This window comes from Dromiciops gliroides, chromosome 5 (assembly GCF_019393635.1).
Source record: "Dromiciops gliroides isolate mDroGli1 chromosome 5, mDroGli1.pri, whole genome shotgun sequence".
Lineage (NCBI taxonomy): Eukaryota > Metazoa > Chordata > Mammalia > Microbiotheria > Microbiotheriidae > Dromiciops > Dromiciops gliroides.
Genome location: NC_057865.1, coordinates 217308986 through 217321133, shown reverse-complemented (window position 1 = coordinate 217321133; position 12148 = coordinate 217308986). Strand labels below are relative to the sequence as shown.

Here is a 12148-nt window from a genome sequence, read left to right as displayed (position 1 = left end):
GGCAATTGGGGTTAAGTGACTTGCCCAGGGTCACACAGCTAGTGTTAAGTGTCTGAGGCCGAATTTGAACTCAGGTACTCCTGACTCCAGGGCTGGTGCTTTATCCACTGCGCCACCTAGCCGCCCCTAGGGATCTTTTAATTGGAAGTGCAATTTCTGGCATTAAGTCACCTTTTAGTGATCTTTCCTTGGAAGATGCTGATTTTGGTGCTTATTACATGAGTACTTGACTGATAACTAATAATTCTCTCCCTATAGTTGCTACTATAGCTCTGTTCATGTGCCATGTTGTCTGTGAAAATTTCCCTGATTTTTCCAGCTGTGACAGCTCTCTCTCCACTCTTCACATCACCTTGTACTTATTTATCTTCTTCCATACAGAATCATGTTCCCTGGGACTGGGTGGGTTGGTGGGTTTTGGTCTATGAATGCCCAGTGCCTTGCACATAGTAGGTACTTAATGTTGACTGAACTGAATGATTCCCTTTGCCTAACAATTTATGAGGTATTACAAAAGAAGTGTTATCCCTTACTCATTCCAACTCAAGCCATTACTATGATTCAAGAGCTCTGAAATATAAGAGCACATGAGATATGGCAGAGCCAAGTCATTTGTGTGCCCTAAGCAAAGTCTGCAAATTAGATCTACTTGTATGTTACTATCCATTGGGGTACTGTGAGCCCTCCCTATAAGACATGCAACTTGTCTTGCTATAAAATATAAATATCTGAATTAGTGATACAGATAAGGGAATATTCTTCTGTAAAAACTGTGCATTTACAAATCAATCAATAAGCATTCTAAAGGACCTACTATGCTCCAGGCGCCATCCTAGGTGCTGGGGATAAAAAGACAAAAGAATGGCAAATCTCTAGGGAGTTTATACCCAATCAGGAGAGACAATGTGTACACATATAGGTATGTACAGAAAGAACACAAAGCAAATGCAACGTAGTTAGGTAAGATGAATTCATAAATCAATAGGCAGAGAGAATAATTAATTTTTTAAAATGCTGCTCATTATACTCTTTTAGTGTGATGACCTCATGTCTACTTACTCTAATCGTTAGCCCGGGTTCTGCTGTCTAGTACCTACTCTACAACAGGTACAATGTTCCTGGAACTGGGAAAACAATGACCCTCATCCACATGACTCAAGTAAAAAAAAAAAAAAAAGATGATGTAATTACCATCCCCAAACTTTCATTCATAGTACATTCAATGGTTCAGCTTGATGGGAATGGGAGTTGGAGAGAATGGATGTATGAAGAACTTCCTAATAACTGGAGCTATCCAAAAGTGGAACTGGCTGTCTCAGGAAGGATGGGTTGAAAACTGTAGAGTGGGTTTTCTAATGAAGACTAGATGACCACTTGTTCATGATGTTATAATTTATTTATTTTTGCAGGGCAGTGAGGGTTGTGACTTGCCCAGGGTCACACAGCTAGTAAGTGTCAAGTATCTGAGGCTGGATTTGAACTCAGGTCCTCCTGAATCCAGGGCCAGTACTTTATCCACTGTACTACCTAGCTGCCCCCTCATGATGTTATAAAAAGGAGATTTGATAAGGTAATGGGTTGGACAAGATGATCTTTGAACTCCCTTCCATCTGAAGTTCTATAATTGCTTCTTAACTTTAGGCAAAAAAGATATATTTTTGTTTCTCCAAGTGAGATTCTTTTTCAAATGTGTTTTTTTCTTAATGCTAAATAAAGTTTCTATCAAAACAAATCCTCTTTCAAGACTTAGAAGAATGAGGTAGAGGAGAGGCACAGGCTTGACATAGATCACTGAAAGCATTGTATAATAAATTATAAGGAAGCCAACGTTTATAGCCAAGCTGCTCTGGAGAATGGGGAAGGCAAGGAAATCAATGCAAGTTTTCATCAAGTTTTTACTACGTGATACATTTTTCATTCTATGTCAGATACAATATAACTATTCTCTTACTGTGTCCGAATCCTACTGATCCTTTAAGGCACAGCTTCAATAGTGCCTCCTCTATGAAGTGTTCTCGGGCAACTCTGATGTCTGACTGTGCATTTGACCCCATGTTTAGACTGTCTAGTGCTACTTTCTATTTCATACAACCAGACTAATTTTTTTGCTCCTTAAGGGCTGGAACCATTCTTTCCTTGAATCCACCCAAGCTCTAGCACAGATCTAGACACCTTGTTGTTCAATAAATAGTCACTGGCTGGTTCAAAACTGAAAGTTGAAGACAGGCAACCACATGATGATCACCAGTTTTATGGGTAAAAAAACAAGTAAAGAAAGATGAAATGGTGCAATTACTAGGTGGAAGCCAAGCGGAGGGTCTTGGTGACTCACTTTGGACAGGAGTGGTACTCACTAGCCCTCTACTCTTTGCCAGCGGTACCCAAATATGTGTGGGTTATGGCAGTAAAGAACAAGGCTGGGGTCCCAAGTTGCAGGTGAGAAGAAAGCTAACACCCCCTTTTCTCTCTAGCGATAAAACTGACTGGTCCTAGCTCCCCAAATCTGAAAGGCTGGTTTACCTGCAGTACTCGGCTCATCCACTGGAAGCTATCTTCCTCAGAAGCATCAGGCCGCTGCTCTGCCACCACCACAATGCGCTCATCGTAAAACACGGATACAGAGAACACAGCGATCCTGAGAGGGAGGGATCATAAAGACAATGACACATGCAACCCCAACTGAAATGAAATAAGGAAGCACAGGGCCCTGAAAGAGCACTGCATTAAGAGCCATAGAAGCCCAGCCTGAGATCCAGTTAGGTCACTTGCTAGTTGAGCAAGTGGTGGAATCTCAGTTTTCTGCTTTGTAAAATAAGACTAGTACTTATACTTGCTAATTCAGACAGCTGTCACGGGACTCACTTGAGATAATAAATAAAAATTCTGTGACAGAGCACATATAACAAAAGGATGTGGAAACGTGGGCTGTTGCTATTATAGAGAAAGGGGACATCAGTGCAACAAAGACTAATATGAAGTGCCATTCATTACACACCAGGATCTGAGGATGCAAAGAAGGCACAGAACAGTCCTTGAGAAAATTACAATATAACAGAGTTCATAAAAGAAACACAAATAATCATAATTAGCATACTATTAAGAATATATGTTCACAGGAGAGGGCCAAAGAGTGTAGTATAAAATATTTGAAAAGGCAATCATTTATAAATGAGGAGATCGGAGAAGGCTTCAGAGAGGGAAAAGCAATGAATGCAGTTGGACCTTGAAAGATTTCAGAAATGTGAGGGTCTCTTGTTCATCCTGTGAATGGGAGACAAAGTGTGCAGGAAGTATGGAGGCTGAGTCTAGGCCTGGAATGTAAAGTATAGCAAAGCAGTAGCTTAGAAAAGGCAGGCTGGCACCAGATTATAGAAAGCCATAAATCCTAGGGTAAAAAGTTTATTTTATACCAGAGGTTCTTTTTTTTGTTGTTTTTTGTGTGGGGCAATGAGGGTTAAGTGACTTGCCCAGGGTCATACTGTCATACAGTAAATACTGTCACGTTTCTGAGGCTGGATTTGAACTCAGGTCCTCCTGAATCCAGGGCTGGTGCTTTATTCACTGAGCCACCTAGTTGCCCCTATACCAGAGGTTCTTAACCAAGGGGTCTGTGGATAGTTTTCAGGGGTCTCTGAACTTGGAAGGGAAATAATTACATCTTTATTTTCTATTACCTCTAACTGAAATTTAGCATTTCCTTCAGTTATTTAAAACTTTTATTCTGAGAAGGGGTTGACATGTTTCACCAGTATGGCAAAGGAAGTCCATGACCACAAAAACAGTTAAAAACCTCTACTTAACAGGCCATGGAAGCAACGTGGCCAGGTCTGTACATTAGAATGACCACTATAGTAGTGAAGCGAAGGATACACCAGAGAGGGAAGAGCTATAAAGGCAAGACAGCCAGTCAGCAGATTACTTTTGTTCTGATACAGGCAATTGAGTCAAGAGCAAGAATCAGGAGATAAGCAGTGGAAGTGAAAAGAAGGGGGTAGATTAGAGAGGAATTGTGTAGTGAGAATTGATATGACTTGGCAACAGGTTAGATGAGAAGAAGCACTAGAGTCACAGATTGGACTAGATGTCTTTTCCAAGTTTTCTTCCAGCTCCAGATTTATGACTAATGGTGGTGCCATCAAAAGAAAGAGAGAAATTGGGGTGGAGGGGGGAGCTTTCAACACACTGAATGTGAAGTGAGAGCTGGAAATCCAGGCTGGGATATCAAGCAGGCAGCTGGATATGTGGGATGAGATCGAAGATCTTTATAGAAAAAAAGTAGTTAGACCAGGTCATATCTAAGATGCCTTCTTTTGCCAACAAGAATTATTTTATTTATTTCATTAAATATCTCTCAATTACATGTAAAAAATTTTTAACCTTCATTCTTAAAAATTCTGAGTTTCAAATTCTCTCCCTCCCTTCTGCTCCTACTCACTCCTTGAAAGGGCAAACGATATAACAATTATACAAGTGAAGTCCAGCAAAATGTATTTCCATATTAACCATACTGCTGAAGAAAATACACACACAGACAAAACAAGAAAAATCAAGAAAGTTTAAAAAAGTGTGCTTCAATCTGCACTCAGAGTTGTTCAGTTAAGATACTTTCTAACAATTTCCAGCGAGAGAGGTCAGGATTTTAGAGATACAGATTTAGGATTCATCTGCATAAAGGTGATAATGAAAGGCATATTGTTGTTCAGCTGTGTTCAACTCTTTGTGACCCCATTTGAGGCTTTCTTGGCAAAGATACTGGACTGGTTTGCCATTTCCTTCTCCATCTCATTTTACCTATGAAGAATTGAGGCAAACAGGGTTAAGTGACTTGCCCAGGGTCACAAAGCTAATAAGTGTCTGAGGTCAAATTTGAACAACGAAAAGTAGTCTTTTGACTCCAGGCCTGACATTGTATTCACTTTACCACCTAGTTGCCCAACCGAAGGCACAGTAGTGGAGAAAGTATTCCTACAAAGGCCCCTCATAATCTGTCTCTGCCCAATAATCTACTTAACACTGGAGTGGTGAGCCCTGGAGCAAAGCTGTTTGAGGATTGAAGAATAAGCAGTTATCTCTATTGTAACTTTCCCCATCACAATTTTGCTATGTTGCAGGTCAGCATAAAAAATTAAATGAGAATTTTCTGGGAGTTTTGTGGAAGCCACAGATGACACAGAAAAATGAATAAAATAAATGTATAGTATTGTATAATATCAACATATTTTATCTTCTAATACTATAACAATTCCAATTTCTCCTCTGGTATGAAAGGAGGGCCAAAAAATGTTACGTGGATTTTCCAGATCTTGGGGGGCACCTTGCCTCTTACCAAGATGTAGAAGGGATAACTGTACATCAAATGTGCTTCTTGAGGGCAGCCCTGGATTCAGGAGGACCTGAGTTCAAATTCGGCCTTAGACACTTGACACTTACTAGCTGTGTGACGCTGGGCAAGTCACTTAATCCCCACTGCTCTGCCAAAAAAAAAAAATGTGCTTCTCCCTTCGGTAATCAGCCAGACCCCAGGATCTCACCAACCACTGACAGGACTATTAGGTAGGGCCAAGAACTTACCACCTACCACCATGTTTTTACACTACTTCTTGGCCCTTCATTTCTCACTCAGGGACTAATCTTCAAATCACCATTACCACTGTTACAAGGAATGACAATCTGCTGCCTTATGGCTCCACACTGAATTCCAGAAATTACTTGTTACAACTTGTACTTCAGCTTTTATGTATGTATATGTTGTTTCCTCTCAAAAAAATGTGAATTTTTTGAGGACAGGGCCTGTTTCACAGGACAACAGGATCATAGGATCACAGATTTAGAGTTGAAAGGCATCTTGGAGGCCAGCTACTCCACCTACCCCCTTGGAAAGATAAAGGACAGTACATTGCTCAAGGGAACACAGGGAGTTGCATCTGAATCAAGGTCAGCACTCTGGTACACTATCCGCTGCTGCCTCTCACTTTCATTTTTTTCTTTGCATCCCTAGTCCCTAGTACAATACTTGAAACATAGTAGGTACTTAATAAATGCTTGCTGAATTGCACTAAAGTGAGAGACTAGAAAGCTCCATATTTGGATGGTGGAAAGAAGCATCCTGGGAGGGAGGAAGAGTTGACTGTAATGTAATATAGTAGAGAAGAGCATCAAAAAGAAAGGGGTGAGGGCAGCTAGGTGGCACAGTGGATAAAGCACTGGCCCTGAATTCAGGAGGACTTGAGTTCAAATCCGGCCTCAAACACTTGACACTTGCTAGCTGTGTGACCCTGGGCAAGTCACTTAACCCTCATTGCCCTGCAAAAAAACAAAAAACAAAAACAAAACAAAGAAGAAAGGGATGGTCAAAAGTGCCTATCATGTCACAATAAATCGATCTTTTGGCAGCATTTGATACTGTTGGTCACACCTTCATCCTCTGAACTTTCTTTCCCTGGGCTTATTCATCTTCCTCTTCCTATCTTCCAAGTGTATATATCTTTCAAAACTCTATCTTAGGTCCTGAACCTTACCTCTTGGGGATCTCTTCTATTCTCATGAGTTCAACTGTCACCTATATGCAGACTGAAGAAGGCAGCTAGGTGATTCATTAGATAGAACACTGAGAGTCAGGAAGACCTGAGTTCAAATCTGGCCTCAGGCACTTACTGGCTGTGTGACCCTGGGCAAGTCACTTAGCCTCTATTTTCCTTAATCCACTGGAGGAGAAAATGGCAAAACACCCCAGTATCTTTGCCAAGAAAACCCTAAGAACAGTAGAGTCCACAGAGTCATAAAAAACAATATGCAGACTGACTTCCAAATCTGACCCAACTCTTTCCCATGAAAAATTCCCCAAATATCTCAACTGTAACATGATTAAAACTTAATCTTTTCTCCTACACATGCTCCCTTTTCCAAATTCCTTATTTCTGTTGACTATACCCACATTTGAAAGCTAAAAGTCATCTTTAACTCTTCCCTCCCAAATTCTCTACATCGGATCAATTGCCAAGTGCTATAGATGTTACTATCAAGTATTTCCTGCATTTGACCCCCTCCTTCTCCATTCATACTGGCACCATCAGACTACTGAAATAGCTTCTGAACTAGTCTCTCTACCTTCACTCTCTCCCCCTTCTCAATTCATCCTTTACACTGCTGCCAAAATCATCTCCCTAAGGCACAGACAGGTATGACTGTCTCTCCCCTCCTCGAAAATCCACTACCTATAGGATGAAATGTAAGGTGTTTTTTATTAAATGTTAATATTTTTTCCAATTACATGTAAAAAGGTTTTAACCTTCTTCTGTGTGTGTGTGTGTGGGGGGGAGCAATTGGGGCTAAGTGACTTGCCTAGGGTCACACAGCTAGTAAGTGTCAAGTGTCTGAGGCTGGATTTGAACTCAGGTCCTCCTGACTCCAGGGCCGGTGCTCTATCCACTGCGCCACCTAGCTGCCCCAATGTTCTTCTTTTTACAATATTGAGTTCAAGTTCTCTCCTGCCCTCCCTCTTCTCTCCCTTCATTGAGAAGGCAAGCAATTTGGTAAAGGTTATACCGGTGCAGAGAAGCAAAACAAAAATATGTTTCTCTCTTTTTTCAAAATCAATTAATTAGTTAATTAATTTTTGCAGTGGGGGCAATGAGGGTTAAGTGACTTGCCCAGCTAGTAAGTGTCAAGTGTCTGAGGCCAGATTTGAACTCAGGTCCTCCTGAATCCAGGACTGGTGCTTAAAAATATAACTTTTTTTTTGGGGGGGGGCAGGGCAATGGGGTTAAGTGACTTGCCCAGCTAGTAAGTGTCAAGTGTCTGAGGCCGGATTTGAACTCAGGTACTCCTGAATCCAGGGCCGGTGCTTTATCCACTGTGCCACCTAGCTGCCCCCAAAATATAACTTTCTTAATCCAATATTTGAAGCTCTCTACAATATAGCTCCTACCTCTCACTTTTCCAGTCTTATTTCCCATTACTCTATGTTCCAGCTAAACTGGACTAATGTTTCCTAAATCCAACATGCTACCTTCTGTACATTTATAGAAGGCTTGGATATTCTATCCTCATCCCTGCCTTTCAGAGTCCTTCATTTTCTTCAGTAATACTAGCTAGCATCTCAAAGCTAATCTTAGGTGCTATTTCCTCTAAGAAACCTTTCCTGAAAGTGTTCTTTTCCTCCTCCAATTTTTTTAAAGCACTAAATTTTAAAGTGTGAATCTTTCCTTTCCCCTAACACATCTTCCTAGATTTCCGACATGGCTCCTTAGCATAGCATCTTGCACACAAAGGTGCTTAATAAATGTGTCAAAATGAATTGCTTCAGAGAGTTAAAAAAGAAGTTTTTTTTAAAAAAAAGGTTATGTAAGTGGCAATGATTTCCTCAAGAACACGCATGGGGGAAAAACTAGATATTATGATATTACAATTAAAATCAGGAATAATACTTAAACCAAAAACCCGAACAATCTAGCAATCTAACTAACAAACTAACCAGTAAGCTAACAGTCAAAGTTCTAAGAACCATGTCTATTAAACAAATACTTTGGGGCAGCTAGGTGGCGCGGTGTATAAAGCACTGGCCCTGGATTCAGGAGTACCTGAGTTCAAATCTGGCCTCAGACACTTACTTAACACTTACTAGCTGTGTGACCCTGGGCAAGTCACTTAACCCTCATTGCCTCACAAAACTACAAAAAACAAACAAACAAACAAACAAAAAAAACCCCAATACTTTTATGGTTTTGAGAAAATTCACAACTTATGCTTACACTGCATGAGTCTAACAGCTTAGCTGCCACAATTTACTCAGGGAATCACATCTGGAGAACAAGAATACATCTTAGGGGCTTATTTTATTTCACTGACTATTCTAAATGCTCATGAGAGATTACAAAGACTACAATGTATCTTTGAACCATAAATGTATGTCATGAAAAAGGTTGGAAATACCTGAAAAAGTAGTTTGTGCAAAGGAAAAGAGATAGATATCTGATTGACTTTCTTTTTTTGGGGGGGTGGAGCAATCACAGTTAAGTGATTTGTCCAAGGTCACATGGCTACTAAGTGTCTGAGATCTAATTTGAACTTCAGTCTTCCTGACTCCAAGGCTGGTGCTTTATCCACTGCGCTACCTAGCTGCCCCCTGATTGACTTTTTCAATAGAAACTGAATTAAGTACATTAATTACACCAGATCAACCACTGTGTTGAGATAATATTGTTAGGAACAAAATAATAGATTCTTGCAAATAGAGAAATTTATTAGACATTTTAAAGTGTTTAGAAGGTAAAGGTAATGTCTAGTTTCATGACACAGGTGAATGCACATGTGTTAGAGCACATGAAAGGACTTTATAAAGAAGTTCAATCTTTCATAATATTCTAAGCTAAAGAAGAGTTAAGAGTTTTCTGACTTATCTGTACAAATATTCCATGCTCAACATGAAATGACAATAAAAACTATGAACCCAATGCGTATTTGTAATTTCTTACTCCTTTCAGTTTACCTGATGTGGGAAAATAATGGGTTTGGCCAACGCCCAAAGGCCCCAGCTCAAGGGGATTGATTGGATTGATTGGATCGACTGACTCTGCTGATTGACTCACTTAAAGTTGACTTGACTGAAACCACACCTGCCTGACTCTCAAGAGGGTGTATTCTCAGACCTCAACAGGGGACCACCCTCAAGTCTAGTGAACCAATGGATTTGGGTGATGCTAGCCAATGAGCTTGAAGCAGTGTGTAAGGACCGCCTCTTCTCAGGACACAGGAGGAGCTTCCAGAGTTAGTTCAGTTCTCAAACAGGCTGGTGCAGGAGGACTGGTGGAAGAACCAGGTGAGGCTGGAACTCTAGGCTAGGTGGGCCTGTTCTTAACTTTCTGAGCCAAGTGTTCTCTTTTTACTAACACTTGGTATGCTTTAATAAATGCTTACTGCCCCCGAACTGGTGCTAAAGCTTCTAATTTGTAAGTAACCCTAGCTAACTTTCCCTGCACTTGGGACAGGAATAAGGTGACCAACATTAGATTTTACTCGTCACACTGGCTACTGCAATAGCTTTTCCCTTGCAATCTCTTTGGCATAAGCCTCTCTCCACAGTCTAACTCAGCGGCCCAAGTGATTTTCCTTAAGTGAAGTTCTGACCATGTCATCCCCCAACTCAATAAACTCTGGAGGGTGAAGTCCTGATTACCTACAGGATCAGATAGAAAATTCTCTTTAAAACCTGATAACCCTTTACAACCTGGCTGACCCCTTTTACCTTTGCAGCCCCCTTTATGTAATAGCCCAGTGACATTTCCTTAGTAAGCCCTGCTCCTGCAGCCCCACCCTCCCCCTTCCCTCTGGCTGGAGAGGCTGGAGGGTGGACACTGGAGACCTCGCTGATCTTCTACCATGTAAGGACAGTTCTCAAAGGAGTCACTTCATCCTTCCTGCATTTCATGATCTCTGTAACCTGACACTCTCACCACCTATGGCATTTCCCTTCACAATTGCAGGACTTTATCATGTCCTCACTTTTCAGGTTCTCTTGGTGTTGCCTTCCTCTTATTAGACTGTGAACTCCTTGAGGGCAGAGAATGTCATACATTGGTTCCCCTCCCCCCAATCCTACATTGCTTGGCACATAGTGCCCACTAAATACATGCTTATTTACTGACTCCATCATTGAATTAAACTCTATTTCCTGACTCCATGCCTCTTTATTGGTTGTCACTTGGTCCTGGAAAAATTATTCTTAACCTCTGCTTCCAGGCTACCTTTTTCTTCTTTTTTGTTTTGTTTTTGCAGGGCAATGAGGGTTAAGTGACTTGCCCAGGGTCACATAGGTGATGCTAGCCAATGAGCTAGCCAATGAGTCAAGTGTCTGAGGCCGGATTTGAACTCAGGTCCTCCTGAATCCAGGGTTGGTGCTTTATCCACCGTGCCATCTAGCAGCACCCTCCAGGCTACCTTTAAGATTCAGTTTATACTGTATCTTCAAGAACACTTTCCTGAAATGATAAATGTTGGAGGAGATGTGGAAAACTGGGCCACTAATGCACTGCTGGTGAAGTTGTGAACTGATCCAACCATTTTGGAGAGCAATTTGGAACTATGTCCAAAGGGCTATAAAACTCTGCAAACCCTTTGAATCCAACATTACCACTGATACATCTATATCTGAAAGACATTAAAAAAAAAAAAAGGAAAAAGATCTGTTTGTACTTATCGATCTTTTTTTGGTGGCAAAGAACTGGAAATTGAGGGGATGTCCATCAATTGGGGAATGGATAAACAAGCTGTGGTATATGATTTTAATGGAATATCACTGTTTTCTAAGAAATAAGATGATTTCAAAAAACTTGGAAAGACTTGCTTGAACTGATGCAAAGTGAAGTGAGCAGAACAAGGAGAACATTGAACACAGTAACAGCAATACTGTTTGATGAAGAACTGTGAATGACTTAGCTATTCTCTGCAATACAATAAACCAAAAAAATCCCAAAGGATTCATGATGAAAAAAAGCTATCTGCCTCCAGAGAAAGAACTGGTATCATATGAATACAGAATGAATCATGCTATTTTTAACTTTTTTTCTCTCTTTCTTCTATTCTTTTATTATATTTGATTCTTCTTGTAAAAAATGACTGATATGGAAATGTTTTACATAATTGCACATATATAAACTGTATCAGATTGCTTACTGTCTGCAGTCGGGGGAGAAAGGAGGAAAAGGAAGGATAGAATTTGGAACTCAAAACTTCAAAACAAGTTTTAAAATTGAGGGAAAACTAAAATACTATTAAAAAAAAAAAAGAAACCTTTTCTGGTCCATCTCAAATCTAGTGCCTTCTGAGAATACCTCTAATTTATCCTGGTGGCATAGTAGATAGAGTGCCTGCCCTGGAGTCAGAAAGACTCATCTTCCTGAGTTCAAATCTGGCTTCGGACACTTACTAACTGTTCGACCCTTGTCAAGTCACTTCACCCTGTTTGCCTCAGTTTCCTCTTCCAGAAATGAGCTGGAGAGGACATAGCAAAGCACTCCAGTATCTTCGTCAAGAAAGCTCCAAATGGGGTCACAAGGAATAGGACACGACTGAAACAACAGCAACATATCTTGTATGTTGTTTGCATCCTGTCTCCTCTGTTTGAATGTGAAGGCAGGAAATGGAATTCTAT

General features: G+C 40.6%; 1 protein-coding gene across 3 annotated transcripts in view; it reads right to left on the bottom strand.

The window, feature by feature from the left end:
• Nucleotides 1-12148, bottom strand: part of DIP2B (disco interacting protein 2 homolog B) — a 195816-nt gene that overhangs the window by 43815 nt on the left and 139853 nt on the right. For all 3 annotated transcript variants that reach the window (XM_043965902.1, XM_043965903.1, XM_043965904.1), the window contains one exon: nucleotides 2521-2635. In XM_043965902.1, the coding sequence (XP_043821837.1) occupies nucleotides 2521-2635 (115 nt within the window). The remainder of the gene's footprint in view (nucleotides 1-2520; nucleotides 2636-12148) is intronic.